Here is a 19,983-nt window from a genome sequence, read left to right as displayed (position 1 = left end):
TTGAGAACAATGTAATCGAAAAAGTTTTTCATTTGATAGCTTTTTAATTACTAAGCAAAGACAGTTTCATGAGAAGTATATTGTTATTTCCATTGATTAGTTTAATCTTACTTCCTATTGATATTATAATTGTGATGGAGATATATTTGTTATCATGTAACGGCTGAACGAATTTGGAGGAAATCTTTAGTAAGGATAGATTACATTCTGAAATAACGCATATGCTACTAATTAGGTTTTTTAAAATATAGTAATTTTTTTTTAAAATCTCGATATTAAGAATTGTGTACAATATTTTTAGTTGTAATAATAAGTTATGTTTATTTGCGTGAATTGTAGATTAGTCCTAGATTATTAATCAAGTTTTGATAAAATTAATAACATTTTAGCAGCTAATGCTAATGGTCCATTATTTTTAATTAACTGTCGATTTAATAGGTAAAATAGTTTGGAGTTAATTTACGTTCGTTTATTAGTTTGTGATCACGATTTAAGGTAGAATTTAGATATGAGCTTTCATAGCGCAAACTATGATCAAAGAATAATATCTGTAATAAGCACATTTTCAAAGAAAAATGCATTCCAGTTGTAAAAGAATTTATTACAAACAACATAAAAATAGTTACGAGCTAGTTTTACGGCTAAACAGGTATTCAAAAGAGAAACGTGTGCCCAGCTGTGGTACTAATACATGTCCTATATCTATTCCAATAATAAAATAAAACAAATTCTTCTATATTTGCACTGCGAAGTGCTATTTGTACTAAGTTACATGTATGTTATAAATAACCAAGTAAATAATTTGATCTGACATGCGCGGTCTTAATTTTTTCGTCACCCTTTTCTTGAACCATTGTATTTATTAAGAAACATTGGGAACATTGTATTTGTGCGAAACAGGAAGTTACGTCAAACCCACACAGTAGTGGAATGCCAACCGTAATATTATCGTAGGTGGAATATGAACCGTCATATTGAACGTTAACGAAACTATACCTATCATCGTATTATAAAACAAACAAATATGCTAGTTTAATCCATTTGTAAATACGTAAAAAAACTATTGCAGAAATATTAATAAAGGCGCAACGAATATTGCCGATCGAGTTTCATTAACTTATCTACTGAACAAATATAAAATATGTTAACTGGTATATCTCCTTCATATTTACATTGTAAATAATTTATACCATCTGTTTTATGATAGCTGCAGTAAAATGCGACATCGAAATAACAATTTACATTCATAGCTTATTTTATGATAAACAAGCGTTATATTATATAAAATAGAGCTTTTATGCCATATTTTCTTCTCGTTTCATGAGAATTTTAACTAAAAAAAACTACTTTATTTCTAGTACATCTTAATTATTACTAATATTATAAATGCAAATGTTTAGATGGATGGATGGATGTTTGTTTGAAAGTATCTCCGAAGCGGCTCAACAGATCTTGATGAAATTTGACACATATGTAGAACATAGGAAGAAGGAGAATATGTGTTCTTTCTGAAAGTTTCTCTTATAAAGTTTTTTTTAATTTTGCGCGGACGGAGTCGCGGGCAACAGCTAGTGTAGTTAATAAAAAGTCTAATAAAATTTTATTATTAGTTTTGAAAAATTTTATATTTAAAATTCTGTATTAAAAACACATTAATCAAACTTAAATTTTATTGCACAATTTTTCAACCATTTGTGTTACACAAAACCGTCTTGCAAATACAGTAAATGATTGTTTACATGGTAATAAAATTATTCAGTTCCGTTGTTGGCGGATGCAAATAAAGCTATGCGGACTGTATGTAGCGCCAATCAATACGCTTTCAATCACCGATGTGTACACTACGGAGTCAGCTATAACGACCTAAGGAGATAGCGATTCACGAACTTAGGGTGTGTATATATTGAGAGATACAGGACTTGTATTAAAGTATTTTGATTTCAGAATTTTCTCCGTAGTCAACTGATCCATAGATACACGGTATCCGAAACATTACACTCTTCAAAATAGACTACGTTTACGCTATAGAGGATGTCAATAGAACGAGCTCGCATACTCGTTATAAACATGCAATGTTGACAAATTAGTTTCTTTTAGGCTAAGCGCCATCTGCGTCCGGCCACCTCAAGCCCGATGAAGCTGTAAATGCCTTTTCAAGACAAACAGTGACTACATAATTACAAAATATAGTTTTTAATGAATTTACTTCCTTTTTGGTGGTTACACACATGTATTAATTAGGCAATTCTTGACTAATCAATCATAAACATAATCTGAAACTTTTCATTAACTCCTATAATCTTTCGTTCGTTTTTCGCACCAGTGGAAGCGCACCTCAAAAAGAGCCCGCAAGCAAAGTTACGATTGCTCTCGTCTATCTACTCCACGTTAACTTTTAATTAATGCTGCCTTCGTGAAACTTGATATATTGTTAGTATCGGACATCTTATTCAAACTATTTCAAACAACAAAGACAGGTAACTTCACTCTACCTTACTTCAAGTTCATTTCAACTTCTTTAAATATATGAAAGTCTACACTGCCTTGATATTTTATATTTCTGTTGCGCTTGATAATTTGAATTATAGGATTGGAGATAAATAACAAAATTTACATTACTTATATTATTTTCTTTCTTGTGTATTTTATATAACTTATGCCTTTCCAAACCAACGTAATTATCTTACTTCATATTAACATTATGAATGCGAATGTTTGGATGGATGGATGTTTGTTTGAAGGAATCTCCGGAACGGCTCAACGGATCCTGATGAAATCTGGCACAGATGTACAGCATAGTCTGGAAGAATACATAGGCTACTTATTATGGTTTTCTTTAATTCCGCGCGGACGCTGTCGCGGTCGACAGCTAGTTTATTCATAAATGAAAAATATATGAAGTGAAAATTACTTTGGAAGTAAAAGAAAAAAGGTTTAACGTAATGTTGATCAATTATACTTGAAGTGTTTCATAAAACTTTTTAACAAGTAAAGTTAACGAAACGATATAAGCATTATAAAGAAAAAAATCTTTTCTTTATTATGCTTTTAATGAAGATTGTCGTTTTTTGAGAATTCTTTTAACTTTGGGAACTTTCTGGACATTTAAATTAAATTAAATTAATCTTTCTTAATAATAGAACAGAGATAATAACATTTTTACAATATTATCACTATTACTCAATAAGGCCTGTATAGAAATACGTGACCGCGACTCCGTCCGCGCGAAATTAAAAAAAATCATTAGTAACCTATGTGTTCTTCCAGACTATGCTCTGCCTCTATGACAAATTTTATCGAGATCCATACAGCCGTTCTAGAGATACCTTCAAACAAACATCCCTCCATCCATCCATCCACCCATCAAAACATTCGCATTTATAATATTAGTAAGATTTTTGATAAAAATTTGCGAGTTTGTTGTAGTTTTAAAATTTAATTCTGGACGCTTGTTCTTTTTTGCTATAGAAACAATATATTTTTTTATTTCTTTTTTATGAGGAAATAGTGAAACGTTGAAAATATTTTATGATAAAAATTAAAAAAATTACATTTAACAAATTCTGCTTAAAACCTGGATAGAAAATTAATAACCCGGTTTATAAGTTTAAGGGCCTATGAAGAGGTCTTTGGCTTTGCGGGGATATTATATTAAGCCACTGATGCCTCTATCGGCTTTTTACACGTCATCAATTTTGCCACAAAGCACCCTCCATCTTCCTTAAAATGGAAATTTGACAAGCCAGTATCGTTGACTAAGTATTTTAGAAAAGAAGATTTTGTTTTCATTTTGATAAGTAATTTTACAAGCAAAATTATCAGTTTTTTTTTTAATTTATTTTATTACAACTAGGCATACAGCTCAGTCGGACAATGTTGATTACGATTCAAAATTTCAACGCTATGTAATACTTTAATATCACATCACACTTTTACTTATGAGGTCCTGGTACTCTTGACCGGCTTATTCTTGCACCAAAAACAATAAATAACTTTCAGGATAAAAAAAAGTTTTTGATCTTTTTAATAACTTTTCGCAAATCATTGCGATTAACAGAAATTAGAGGGCAATATGTAAAACGGTAACGTAATCTATTTGATCACGGCGGCATTAACACCACATTTATCATACATGAGAGTGATTTATGACCAATAAATTGGCTTACAAATTACATGAAATTTAATACTTTTTTTTAATTACTGTATTATTGCTTTAATACAAGCTCTATTACACAATCTTATCTTACTAATATTATAAATGCGAATGTTTAGATGGATGGATGTTTGTTTGAAGGTATCTCCGGAACGGCTCAACGGATCTTGAGGAAATTTGGCACAGATATAGAACATAGTCTGGAAAAACACAAAGGCTACTTATAAAGTTTTTTTCGCTATAAAACTTCATTTTCATTACGTGTTTAAGAACTGAAGAAAGCTTATTTCAATCTTCATAGTACACGATTCCTCATTCAAGACGAGATAGATCACGATTCAATTCAATCTTAAACCAATGTCATCGTATTAGAAAAATCCAATATTCTGCTGACAAATCTACTATTTCTCCGCAGAACAACCCTTCGACAGTTCTTTAAGTTACTTCAAAATTTTCGGCCTCAACTATTTCTTGAAATTGCTTTGATGGCGTTTCTTTGAGGAGACTTTATTATGTTTTTTTACAAATTGTAGGTTCAAGTTTTTAATTTATTATTGCCTTCACATATTTGCATTCGATAGACGTTTGAATGATTAAATAAACTTATGTTCTCAACAGATAACACTCTTTGGAAGAGTCCTTCCCGTTGGACCGATCGGCCTACCGATCAATTGGTTCAATTAGAATTTTATCTCATTCAGCTGATTGAGTCCATAGACTAAAAAAATATTCCCATTGAACCGATTGATCAGTAGGCCGATCGTCTCGATGTATATATTTGCTATACATTTTAAATACGTTTTAAATATGTAAGAATAATATTAAATAGGGTAGAAAGATACTATATTCTCTTTAACAATGTACACAAAGACGTCGGAACATGTACGTGCTAAGCCTTTCTTGATCTTTGCCTTTGAAGAAAGATGGTTTGTCTTTTTAAACTACTGCTCCATATATTCTGTTAAAATGTGTACGAGTATAAAATTTATTTAAGTTACCAACTATATTTATTGTGAGACTTATTTCAAGGTCAAGATAATTATTTCATCTATGCTAGTGAACACGAATAAAGATCAAAGCGAGCGTTAGGAGTAATTAATTAATATTAACGCATCAGATAATGGAAAGGGGTTTTAAGTCCCGCGGGTGTTTTCACATAGAGTGATATATTTGTTTGAAATCTACAGGGTTTTTACAAGTATTACTTATAAAATAGTACATGTGTGTTACAAGCAGAGGATTTTCTTGTCTATTTAATTTAATTAAATTAATTTGGTTTTAATATTTATATAATAATATTTATATTATGTTATGGTATGGTATAATATTTATATTATGTTATGGTATGGTATAATATTTATATTATGGTTTTAATATTAATATTTATATGTAAATATTTTCACTATTCTTATTAACACGTTCAATGCCAATTTCAGAAAGAATAAATCGTAGTGGCACGGAACGTGTTAAAAAATGGAATTATTTTTTTTTTAAATTAAATCTTGGATACACAGTAATTTTTAATTAACGCAGAAATTCATTAATGTCCTTCATACAACACGTTTCAAAGGTAAACATAGTTTAATAGAGTAAAAATAAAAGTGCTCATTCTTTATTGATATTATTTATCTTGAAAGATTAACATTGTCAAAATTTTTGGCTGCATAGCGCGGCGGCTATGAGCTCGGCTTTATAACATTTTGTAACAATGTTAATGTTATGATTGAAAGCAAAAATGAAATTATAAAAACACCCCAAAAAAAACTACGTTATTGAAACTTCTGCTTATAATATGGCACTATTTGATAATATCTTGAATACTGAAAAACCTGGTGTTATCTTTATTTAACGTTACTTACAAATTACTTCAAATTCGTAGTACGTCAATAAACAGACAATAGACTAAAAAAAAATTTCCAGAATTTGTTATTTCTATGTTTCGCGCAATTTCTATTTTGACTGTTAAATGTTTTAGTGTCAAAACAAAAATTCAGCCATTAGCGTAACGTAGCCCGTCAGGTGTTTATAAATTCCGTCGAGAGGTACTGCGACGGACATCAAATATACGGTAGCATACAAACGCGTGATAAACAAGAATCATCCTTTATACGATGTGTTTGTAAACTCGCCACCAGATCCCCACTATAGAGGGCTTATCACGAATACTCGTGAGAAAGTTTTCGTAACATCATCGACAAAATTTGTATTAGATTTGTACAGCGGCTCGGATATCGTATCGGGCTTAAAGTACAACGAAAACTCTACAAATTTTGACTTATTTTATCGATTGTGATACGAAAACGCATATCACAATTTTCGTGATGGACCCTGTACATGCCACTTCTAAATATTTTATTTAATCATGTAAAACAACCGTTTACACAATTTATTCATAAGAATATTAATGATAATTCGTCGCGTCTTCAAAAAGCAGAAAAAGGGAGTAATGAGAGAGTTCAGGGTAAAAAACATAGACGTCATCTTATCTAAATGACAGAAATAATAACTTAAGCTACAGAATTTGCTTAATCATACTAACAAGTTACTGTATTCCCCAGGTCTCACGGCGCAGTCCGAAAGTAAGCTACGAGTTTTAAACTAAGCATGTTTTCAGTAGCCTTACAAAGTACTTTACACAGACTATTAATAGAAATAACAAACATTCATTCACTTAGAAAGTTATTTACTATATAGTAGCAGGAAACCCCTTTAGTTTAGTACAGAAGTTGTATTTCTAATACACTTAGCAGCAAATCGATACAGTAGAACGGTGTGTTTATCGAGTTAACCCATCGTTGTCCCAGTTTATACGAAATTGATGGTAAATCTTAACACATATGCTATCATTTGCAACTAAGTGTATTATCCTTCTTAGATATTTACTACGGACTGACTATTTATATTCAATTCATCACACATTTTAGCATGACGTAGATAAATCAAACGATAGAGAAATTTCTTCACTTACATATCTCTCGAAAAACCTAGAAATTATTTCCAATACATTTTTTTTCTTATTACATATACATAGTTTTTATACACAGTACAATAGAAACCACAATCCTACATAAAATTAAATAGTAATATAATAGTTTTATCAGAAACATGCAAATAACGCGTAACTTATTTTTGCATTAACCAATTATTTGGAGCACTTTACATGATTTTTTTTATTTGGGTATCGGTCGAATGAAACAAGAATAAGGTATAAGAAAATAAATAAACGATATGAGGTGAGTATTGACCATAGTGTTTTATTATAAAGTGGCAAACGCGCATGCGGACATCTGAATTCGCCGAAATAGCGAAGTGACCGCTGCACAAAGACATCGGCAATGGCAGATGCGTTGCATACCTTTAATCGAAGAGGAACAGTTTCTATACGTCCCCTCCTCTGTCAAATCCACTTCCCCTTCCCATCCTTTCCTTATAAGAAATGGGTGGGAAGGGAAAGAGAACTAAAATTAGGCCTACGAAACGCACACTCAACGAAACACGGAATAGCTTCCACTTCACGCCCGTTGTCTTGTGTTCATGTTATTTCACCGGTCGAACCGGCTTATTCTTGCAATAGATGTTGCTATTCCTGGCGTCTACCATTGTTGAAAATGTTTACAATATAAGGAATAGACAAAGAATTCATGGTTATTTTTAGGTTTAAAAACTAAAGCTATTTATGTAACACAGACATGAGAATAATAAAAAAGTAACAGAAAATAAAATATGTCGAGCGCCATTGTTTCAAAAAAAAATTTTGCGAAGCTATGAAATTTTTAATCTATCTCTTGTCTGTCATTGCTTCTAATTTTAAAACTATTTGATTGAACCTTTTTTTTTTAAAAGCGTTTCACTAAGAATAATATTCGAACGCCAAAAAAATAATTTAATTGCTATTGATATTTAAAATTAAGCTTTTTTCCTGGGTGTGAATAAAAATTATTTTAACCTAATTAAATTATTATAGCCTTACTTTCGAAACACAGTAAATCAACACATTCTCCGTTTGAGGCGTTAAAACAAGTAATCTAATTCATGGCTTCATTACAAGCTTTGGGTCGAACCCTTTTTTCAAATTTATGACGCAATTAAACGCGTCCGCTTATAATTTTCCTTGCGATTTTTACGACTTAAATATAAGTATACAAATGTGTTTTTGAGCTTATTATAAAATAATAAACTACTGTTACTATATAACTAAATAATATATAACTAAGCACTAACAAATGTGTATACGTTTTTTTAATCAAAAACTACTTTCCAAGGAGGCAAATGTAAATATGAATGAAAATAGGTAATACAACGATCAAGCGCTCGAAGTTTCAATAGCTGTTACAAACTAGAGGCGAACAAAAAACAGCTTTTCCAATACGAGGCTTTTACTACTTTGTTTTCCTTAAACATTACACTCGACTCTGGATAACCTTCATAAAGAGTATTATTTAACGTTTTTTCTTAGTTCTGCACTTGTTACTTTCAAATAAAATATGTTTAAAACTATTCTCAAAGTAAATATTTTTTATTTTCTTACTGCGGGTTTCCACTGATGAAACGTTCATAATAAAAAAAAGAGAATGCGTCTTGTGCAATATGTTTTACCCGACTGACTCGAGAATTTTTTTTGCTCATATTTATATCTGTATCTATGCAAGTTATTATGTAAGTTTTATTATGATTGTCTGTAGTCAAAACGAGAGATATATGAAACAAATTCCTGAATATGAAAAAATCAATAGTACTATATTTCGAAATTCATTTAACGTTATAGCTTGAGGCGACTGAAATTGAGATAAAGGAATAGTTGAAACGTCAATAAAACGGAGAAGTACATTTTACGGATGAAATTTTGAGGCTTTATGAACATTCCTTGTCAAAACAACTCCCATTGGACACTTTAATTTAGAATATTTTCAAGTTAATTTCCTAAAAACCTTAAAAGTTACATTATTACGTTAAACATTAAACTTTTTGTGATCAATTTATTTTTGTACTTAAATTGCAAATAAACGATCAAAAATCTGTAAAACAGTACAGATTAAAAAGATTATTCGCTTACCTTTAATTCCCTTGAACAGCAATGCAAAAAATTTATATGTTACTATTATGGTCGTACAATAATACGACCCTTAAAGTGGCCTAACTATTATCTCTCTACGTGACGTTAAATTTTCGAAAGTCCCTATCATTTGTTGGACTGGTTCTAGGAACAGTTAGACGCACCTGGATAAGCTCACGTTTCTACTTGATTTGAATTTTGTACGTGCTTCATTTTAAATGATCTTACTTTATATTATGTTGAAAAAATAAAAGCTTTTTATAGAACAATAAACATAGATGGTGAAAATTATAAGACAGTCTTACATTTCTTTATGAAACTCGTATTGTATTCGGTTTGAAATCTGCAACAATTTAATATTTTTAACTATTTTAATAAACGAAGATCCTATTTAATACTTCTTATTTAATGTTTTTATTAATAGTCAAAATTATTTGTTTAAAACACAAAAGTCGCTTATAAAATATCGTCTTTGTTTTGTTTAATGTAAAATAAACTGGTTAAATTATTACATTTAGAATGCTTTTGTAATAAATTCGCAATTATAAGCGAACTCGTAGTTATATTTTTCTATGTTTGATACATACTCGAACTGATATTCCCTAACGAATTCCCGAAACAGAAATGCTTTAATTGCGAGCAGGAAGCAGACGAGCATGGTCGAATGAACGGCAATATACACGTGAAATTGAAAATTTTCAAGCATTCTGCATCCGCCAATTTCGGCCTCAATGTTTAACGGGTGTGAAAAGCAGGTATTTCGTGAAACTGGACAGAAATCGTGTTAAATTTTAACTGTTAATTATATTTATTCATTTTTACATGTGAAACATTATTTACCGCTGGTTGTATGAAACATATCGTCATCCGTATCTTTGACAAAACATAGATAAGAATATGTTTTTAAGGAGGAGTATGGTCTCAGAAACCAACGGTTAAAAGTTTAATAGATACATAAATTCAACATTTATATAATATTATATATTCCAATTCATTATCGAAACACTGATGAAGCAATACCGGTAAATAAGGATATTTATAAATACGCATTTAATTGATTTTGACTTTGCTCTCATTTATCTTAATATTTATATATAATATACTAGCTTTTACCCGCGACTCCGTCCGCGCGGAATAAAAAATAGAAAACGGGGTAAAAATTATCCTATGTCCGTTTCCTGGTCCTAAGCTACCTGCCCACCAATTTTCAGTCAAATCGATTCAGCCGTTCTTGAGTTATAAATAGTGTAACTAACACGACTTTCTTTTATATATATAGATATACCGCGAATAATAAAGAGTGGAATTCAATGAAACTTAAACATTCGCGAATGTCAATAAGTGAGTGGAATTTTGGGAAATTTAGAAAAAAAATGTACGTACTACTTTTAAGTAGTTATTTACTGTCCATAAAATTACTGACTTGAATAAAAGTTCCCACTCTATTCTATTTATCTTTTAAAATTCGCTCAAAATGTATGTCTGAAGGACGATATGAAAGAAATGATTTATTGATGTAAGTTTGATTTTATTTCTTGAAAACTCAAGTTCGGACTCTTGTGTAATTTCATTTTTATTCGAAGCAAACAAAGAAATCTTTATTTTAAACTCACAAATATTAAATTAAAGTAAACAAAACTTTCCACTACCGAAGAAGTAATGAAATAAATTCCAAATAACATTTCAAAGACTAGCATTAAAGCAACATCAGATTTTTTTTATATTATAAGGCGGCAAACCAGCAAGCAACCACTTGAATTCGCTAAAATAGCGAAGCGACCTCTGCCTTTAATGGACGGAAGTGGGGACGCACAAAAAGAGGATATTTCCCCTTCCTATGTGCCGCCACTTCCACTTCCCCTTCCCATAATTTACTTACTCGTATAACATATGGTGGGAATTGATCGTGAATTAAATTAGGCCTCCGGCAAGACTTTCAAAATATATAGAACGTCGTCGTGTAAACTCATTAAAATTTTGTTATTTATATTCTGTAGTTATGCTAAAAGGAACTTCTCTTAATTTTTACAATTATTCGTATAAACAGTATAAAGTAATGTTATTTATAAGTTTTTTACATTTTTTACATGTAAGTTCATATTTTCAACTACGAGAAAATTTATTAAAGTAGTAAGTACAGTTGTTGTGTAATATACTGTTATTGTATTTAGAACAGTTATTTTAGTTTTATTGCTTTAAACTTACTGTTGCGATAGCAATAGAAATAAAATAATAGCGACATTAAAATGTAAAACGTTGAACTACTGCAAAAAAACAGTTTGTAACAATTTTTTCTAACAAGTTAGTAAATTCAATGAGAAATATAACACTCTTTGTAATTGAACATAAAATCATAACTAACTGTTCTAGATATCAAATTCTACTAAAACTTCCCAATTAAAGGGAGCTGAACGAAACTCGCGGTTCAATAACTTTCAATATGCACGTAAAATTGTTAACTATTTTACACTGTACTGAATTTATACGCTATGCATTTTTTGATACAAATTTATTATTATTGTGAACATACAAAAAAAATGTTTTTTTCTGTTTTATATTCTTTTATCTTTAATTATGACTGGAAAATATTAGTAGACGTAGAACACAGTATTTAATTTAAGGAATATAGATTTTAATGACAAAATACTTTTTATTAATGAGTAATTTTCTTGATGCTTTTAATAAAAATGTTCTTACTACATTTTATGCTTAGAAATGATATAATCCGATAGTAAAAATGAGCAATCAGAAAAGATAAAACTTCAACTATCTAGGGTCCGAAAGACGGTATCTTGTTACTTAAACTACGCCACTCTCTCGAGACCGGACCAGAATTCATGTCCAAAGATTAGGTATAAAAAAACTTAGATTTCAGTATTCGTACTTTCTTCAGAAACGATGTATTTTTTTTTATATTTTTACCCTTTGTTTTATGAAAATACTTTTTTAAGTATTATGAAAATGTTAAATTCGCTTTTAACTTAACAGCTAGTTGTGAAATACATCACTCACTTTTTAATCCAAAGGGGTAAATAGAGACTAAGGATTTCTAAGTGGTTACAAGATTTTTTTACTATGAATATTTTTTTTTTTCATAAACATTTACGGATCAACAAGTACAAAACGAAAGCTTATTGGTAGAGTTAATCCTTGCGATTTTCCAAATATTTGTTCGATTATTTATCTCCCCTTCAAGATACATATTTACACTTCAACACGCACCTGAGAACAACACAAAAACTCAATAACGCAATCCGATTGCTTTCTTTTGCTTTTAGGCTTAAGATTTTTTTATGTGGATACGATTAGAGGACCAGAGTATATAGTTTTATTTTAACAAAATATTTTTTGTAGGCATATTTGCCAACGGATAAAGATAAGAAATACCATTATATATAAAAGTAAGTAAGTAACCAAATACTAAAAGAAAGATTCCAAGAAGAATCCAAACTTTAAAAAAAATTGACTCCTTATTACGTTTTAATTTGATATTTACATCAATTGAACTGATGTAAATATTAAATTAAAAATGAATATTTGGATACGAATTAATATATATTTTATTCGTTGTAGTATTTTTCTCGGCAAAACATATTTTAATAGTGAGTTATATTTATGAATGCTTCTAATGAATTCTAAGTGAAGTCTTCGGGCAATAATATTTTGAGCATTTAGTATTTAAATTATAATCAAAATTATTTACAATCACGTATTCATTTATTTCTTAGCTTACTTGACAACGGCAATGTCAACACAGCCTAATGTCATGAGCTCGGTTTTTAAGGTCATTGCTGATCCTATTAAGCATGTTATTCCGCGGTTAAATGCCATTTTATGTAATATAGTTACTATTTCTATATATAACTCAGAATCACATTATCCATATTCATAGGACATTGATATAACAAGTACAAGAGATTTATAGAAGTAGAAAAGTTTGAAACAACTCACATAATTACCAAATGAGTGTTAAGGCGGAGTGTTCCAGGCGAGCAAGCGGCCACTTGAATTCGGTGAAATGGCGAAGCGACCGCTGCCCATAGACATCCGCAATGGCAGCACCGAATGGGAATATTTCCCCCTTCCTATGTGTCCACTCCATAAAATTCTCTTCCGCTTCCCCTCTTTTCCTTATAAAAAAATAGTGTAAAGGGAAAGAGGACAAAAATTATGCCTCCGGCACGCACACTCCTCACACGAAACGCGGAATTACTTCCCCTTAACTGAGAGCGTCGGTGAACCGGACCGAAATCTGTAGATCCAGGTTCGTTTGTTTATTCCATTAGTTATAAAGTTTTTGAATTAATGTTATCATTTATTGAAATAAAAAATTAAGACATATTTTCTTTCGACAGCAGAATAACTACCGAAGCGCCTTCTGGAAGTAAAGATAGTGTATCCTGCCGCCATTTGACAGGTCACGCGATCGCGTGTGCCCGCCACGTTGATTTAGCCCTTGACATTGTGTTTTTGAAAGGATGGATGTACTCGTACTATCCTCCACACTCATTGTATCTAAAATAATTAGGCTAAGTAAAGCTCTCACTACTCTAATACAAGGAATTTAGGCTTAGATTTCGTTATGGTGGGTTCATAGTAAACGTCTTTCGCTTCTCCTATCTTCCTGCTTATACATACATGCTCTATGGTTCTAATTGCCAATGGTTTGTACATTCCACTTATTTAAGGTTTTTTTATTCCATTTCAATGTATCGCAATAGCAATCAGAAAACCTGGAACACCGTTTAGAAGTCGATCGTTCCGTTTTTGTACTTCCATCCATACAAAGTAAATGAAATAATCTTAAGAAACGATTCCAATTACGATCCTTTGAATCGGATAATAGTCCTATTCTCTGCCGCGCTTTCCTCTCGAGTGTCCTTGAACCAGAACATTCCATTTGACAGGCGACGTAAGAGCTCGGCTGTATGCCAATAGTTAGTTAATATTATAATAAACTGCATAATTCAATACTCACGAGGAAAACAATACAATTTTATAACGAAATCAAAATCATTATATATATTTTGAATTAACCTTATTAACCTTCTTTTATTTTAATAACACATTTGTTTAATATTTTAAAGGCAATCTCAAAATCATTTATGTCAATAACCATTTCGTTTGTTAAGGGCTTATGTTGTGAGCCATAAGCACTTTCAATTTAAGAACCTATAAAAGCCTTTGTATTTGAAAGCGATTATTATATCTCAGTAAAGGTTTTTTAGGGTAAGATTTTATATATTATTTTACGACGGGATAACAATATCCAATATTATTTTCTAAAATGATCCACCAAATATTATCCCTATTATAATTAAGATTTAATCAGGTACAGAATGTATCGAAAATATCTACAAAACAGCCAACAAATTTATTCCTTCTTAATTAGTACAAAAAAAAAACTTGACTCATATTGCCGTCTGCGATTATTAAGATTGTGTTCTCAGAATTCCCTTCTGAAATGAACTGATATAGCCGATTACGGAGTCAGCAGTATTTCAGGTAAGATCTTAGTAATTTTTTTTCTCACAACTTTTATCACATTCCTCACATACCAAATTTACTTGTTCGATTTTCTTTATTTTCTATTCCTGTCGCTAGAAATAAATATGATTTCTTTTGTGTAAAATATAATAAATTGAATTTAATTAGAATCATGAAATATTTTGACTGTTAAGTCCTATAATAATAATGGCTTTTACTAATTGTGACCTTATATATTATTAATGCTTTTCTAATAGTGCATAAATCTCCCTTTAATTATAACGTTCTAAAGTACTACTAATATATTTATACGATTCTACTATAATATATTAGTTTATATCCACTACTATCACTATGATAGTCTTGTTTTACATTTATATTGGATTGGCTAAAGCTTACTAGAGTATACAATAAGTTTAAGCAATATCTTATACATTGTGTATGTGCAATGCATAAGTAGGCCTATGACAATAAAGTTCACAAGCGCGCACGCGATCGCGTGTTCTGTGCAACTGGTCTTACTTTGACATGGTTTCAACCAAGTTAACAATACTCAGACTCTATCAACGATGCTAAAGTTGCGGATAACAATGTGAAATTTAAATGACTCATTTTTTTGTTGTTATTTGCATTTTATTTTTCCCACGTAGAGATGTTCAGGATAATGCGCTTACTATATTATTTATTGCTTTCTGTTTGTATTTAAGACTATGTTTTTTTTAATATTTCATACTTTTATATATATGATATTTTTAATTTAACTTTTTAGTATATGATTAGCTTTTTAGCAACTTTTTTTAAAGAGTTACCTTCATAAAACAATATAAAAAATTTAAAAGTCCATTTTTAAAACTTAAAAAAATGTTTGTTAAAATTTTAAACCGCTATTGCTAGAAGCTGCAAACCACTGATAACCGATGAATGGTAATAAAATTCACAACAGCGACATATATGCATACTCATATACAAACGGATCGAATTTTATTATAATAAAATACAATAAACAAGTAACTAGCAAGCATAATTTATTTATTAAGCTACAAAACAAAACTTTATCCCAAAATTTTATTTTGTTCACATCAATTTTTGCAGCTAAAATTTATCTTATATCGAGATTAAAAGCAATTGTGTTATCTTTTTGGATAATTGAAAAGTGTAATATTGTAAGTAGACTTGCATTGAACTAGTTAAACCTTACTGATATTTTAAATGCGAAAGTTTAGATGGATGGATGGTTGTTAGAAGGTATCTCCGGAATGGTTCTACGAATCTTGATGAAATTTGGCACAAATGTAGAACATAGTCTGGAAGAACACATAGGTTACTCATAAAGTTTTATTTTTGAAGTCATTTTTCATTGTTTATTTCATAATACATCGTTTAATTCTGGATACAGCGAAACTCGACTTATATTGAAAATAAATACAATTTATGTTTGTATTTCATCAGTAGTCACGTCCCTGGAGTACCAGAGATTGTAACCAGTCGCTGGTTTTCATTATTTCTTGTTTGCAAACGTTCATGTACACAAATATAAATTTTGATACATGAATAAAACGAAAATATGGTTAGTAACAGTTATGTTGTGACTAAGGTCGAGAAAGGTAGCTTTTGAATTGTGTGTACACAATAATCAAAATTCGAAACTAAGTCCACTTAAACCTTTTGTCGAGCAGTTTTATTTAATCCCGATGGCTTTGTTATAATAATCCTTGAACACTGTACACAATTCCAACTTTATCTTAACAATGACACAGTCATATTAATGATGTTTTAAAGTAAGAAAATCCAAATGTAAAAAGTCCGTCAATAGTAACATCAACACTATGATATACGCACGTGAAAAAAAAGAAGTAAAATCAATTTTCATTATCATTTTTCTATCTAACCAATTAAGCTATGAATGTGGCTCGTAGGCACAATTTAACTAATTCTTGTATTACGTTCGCTTTAAACCACATATAATTCTTGTAACATATTATACCTAATCTTGTTAAAGCATACTTCCAAAGGATTGCGAATGTTTATTACTATAAATATGAACATTTTCAAGAACCATCTTTCTTTTGTTTGTATCATGCTAATTCCATTATCAAAGAGGCTATTCTTCGCACGTAGCATACATTTAGGATACGTGATCGTGATACGTTCAATCTTTTCCGCAAAGATGAATGAATACATTACGCAAACCTACAACGACTACGTTTAATATTTATGTATAACCACACAAATTGTGGTCAAGTTTACGAGTCTGGATAAAAAAAAAGGATGACATTTTTAATTGCTCATAAATATAAGATGTTGCCTAGTCTGCGTAGAGATGAATGTGCAAAAAATTGATTGAATCGAATTATTCAAACTGTTAATAATATTTTTAATAAATCCTTTCGGCTACCTAATAACAGATATCTTAAATCTGTCCCGTTTCTAACTTTGTCAGTGCTACGCATTTGGCTTTAGCTAGTCATAAAATATTAAGAAACATAATGAATCCTCATGTATACGATTAAGGCTGATATAACTATGTTAGGGCATCGCTTAGCTACGTCATATCATCTCCGCTTACGCTCTCGGCGTTACATCACCACGTAATCCTATTACGAGTGCAAATTAAACTCATCTCTCTCGGCTGACATGACGCGAATATATAGCATTATGTTTATATTATATACAGCAATATATCTATATATATATATAAAAGAAAGTCGTGTTAGTTACACTATTTATAACTCAAGATCGGTTGAACTAATTTAGTTGAAAATTGGTGGGCAAGTAGCTTAGAACCAGGAAACGGACATAGGATAATTTTTACGCCGTTTTCCATTTTTTATTCCGCGCGGACGGAGTCACGGGTAAAAGCTAGTGTGTTATAAAACTTACTGCTTAATATTAAAATTTAATGTTGTTAATTTTTGGTCCCATACTAGTCTTACTTAAAGGAAACTTTGTTAGACTCAATCTAACGAATTTTGGGTGGATGGATATTTTTCATGTAACACCAGAACAGCTAAATAGATCTGGGTGAAATTTGTAATATAGTTAAATTATACATATACTTTCATAGCATAATTATGACAGGCACCACGGAGAAAAAATAACGGGCGACCGCTTATTTATAATAACGTAATTTAAGATATATGCAAGGATAAAATGAATGCCTTCCGTGTTATTTATTCTCGCCTAAATAAAAGTAGAACTATTTGAAGGACTCGAGGGAGATAGATCAATGCTTCAACCCTCGTCACGTCAGACGAAAGTGTTTTCCTACAACACGCAGGTTAAATATCGCATCTGTATTACTTATAGGTATATCAATAGTTGTATATCGTAATATATTTATTTTAGGTACCGAGAATGAAATTCTATATTGCGCTTTAAAATAAATAAAGGTGGGAGAGTGAAGATTTTTGTGCGATATTAAACAGTTCAAGTGTTTTAGTGATTAGCCCTCAGAAATTAATTAATTTTCACTGTAACTTATATTTTATAAATTGTTCGTAACGCGAATGAAAAGATTAGAACAAAATAACAAACCTAAAATATAATCTATTTTACTCGTAAATCTGTTGTTAAATTCCATTAACAAAACAGGTTTTATTTTAATAAAAATAAGAATTGAAAAACATAAAACACGTGGTAAAGCGGAGGGAGATAAAAGTGAACAATCACAGAAAGTTTGCTGAAGCATAAACAGGCGGGGCTTTGGAAGAACACGAAACTCGTGAAATAGTAGCTTTACAAATTGTTACCTACAAAATTGTGGTTCGAATAAAAAATTGAATAACTAAATCAATAAATATTTACAAATAGGTAGGTATGTTTTTTGTGTCGCATAAAACATCAAAGCACTGTATTCTATTTTACGGCCATGCCCCTTAGGTATTTTCTGGTTATCTTATAAAGTTGACGAAAATATGAGATCAGTAAAGATGAAATCTCATTGTTATATACATTTCACGATAAAATGTCTGTGAAGTCTTTGCAAAAGCAATGTGTAGTGATTCCATTTAGCCACCACCTAAATGGAAACAAATAAAATGCTTAACAAATGATATGCATAAGTAAACAAACTCAACAATCCACTCAACACTCGCCCGCAAAACAAAACGTTTCACACGTTCTTTTAAAGGCGAAGATAAATCATGAAAGCAATTCGAAAAAAAGAAAATCACTACGCACGTTACGTACTTTTTTAAATATAAATAAGATTGAATTTGAACTCTGAGGTACGAGGCTGTCTTTAATATGTATTTCTAGTGATAATATTGATTATTATTACACCCCCTTTTTGTCATTTATCTAAACTAGAGATCGAAATTCGGCTATAATTCATAGTTAAAGATTATTTCATTATTATTTATTATGTATTAATATATATTTAATATATTTATGCACTTCTTTTCCAAAACTTTCACTGTGTCTTTCCCGTTTATTTTTTCGCGCAATTTTCTTTAAAAGGGGTACAAAGTTATCGTTTCACGTATTAATATAATGATATGTATTTTATGTTCTCAACAATTTTTGTACTCTATATTTATCCGTCTCTATTAGAATAAAAATAAAATTAAATAAATAAAATGTGGTTTGAACGTGAAATATCGTTTGTTACCTACATTAATAAAGTTAAAAGCAGAGGGAAAACTCTTTGTTTTCTCTCAAGGATAAGAAATCGAACAAATGAGTTACCAACTTCAAGGCGAGTTCTTTCTTAGATTAGCTAATATTGAAGTTGAGCAAAGAGAGACCGGAGTTTTTGCAATCTATACTCAATTAATGTGTTCATTATTACGAACTAGATGTAAAGTTATTTTAACTATTGTTTCAATTATTTGCAATTAAGATTTACTTGAATTTCTTGTGCTTTAATAGTACCACATATTAGTAAACACTAAACGCTATTTTCTGTTTGGAAATTATCTACTAATTTTTAAATTCAAATGGTAAGTCTAGATTCAAGGGGAGGCAGATTATTCTTAAATGTTGATACTTGAACGCGTACAGTTTATGTGTAAGAATTTCGCAAAATTTGAATCTTTTAAAATCTTGATGGAATCAAATCTTCATTTTTTCACGGCTTCCTTATAGTTACTTTGATATAATTTGAATTTTGTAACATTTTCTTACATTGAAAACCACGTGATAAGTGTACAGGCATAATTACCGTGGTATTGTTTAATGTCGGTTGAGTGAATTATATGCTATATTCCGGCTCATTGGCGGTTTTGTTAGGCTTGTTTAATGGGCGCGCTCCATCGAAGTGAAGCACCGTTGACCATACCTACTGAATTTA

At 30.5% G+C, this 19,983-nt stretch overlaps 1 protein-coding gene across 1 annotated transcript in view; it reads left to right on the top strand.

Moving 5' to 3' along the window:
- Positions 1-19,983, top strand: part of LOC106708685 (Kv channel-interacting protein 4) — a gene marked incomplete at its 5' end in the record, with an annotated part of 75,290 nt that overhangs the window by 9,918 nt on the left and 45,389 nt on the right. Inside the window, one exon of the mRNA XM_045680083.1 lies at positions 6,712-6,732. Within this exon, the coding sequence (XP_045536039.1) occupies positions 6,712-6,732 (21 nt within the window). The remainder of the gene's footprint in view (positions 1-6,711; positions 6,733-19,983) is intronic.

Source organism: Papilio machaon, chromosome 11 (genome assembly GCF_912999745.1).
Source record: "Papilio machaon chromosome 11, ilPapMach1.1, whole genome shotgun sequence".
In the NCBI taxonomy this organism is placed as follows: domain Eukaryota; kingdom Metazoa; phylum Arthropoda; class Insecta; order Lepidoptera; family Papilionidae; genus Papilio; species Papilio machaon.
Note: the sequence above shows the minus strand (reverse complement) of the source record. Positions and strands in the feature narration are given on the sequence as shown.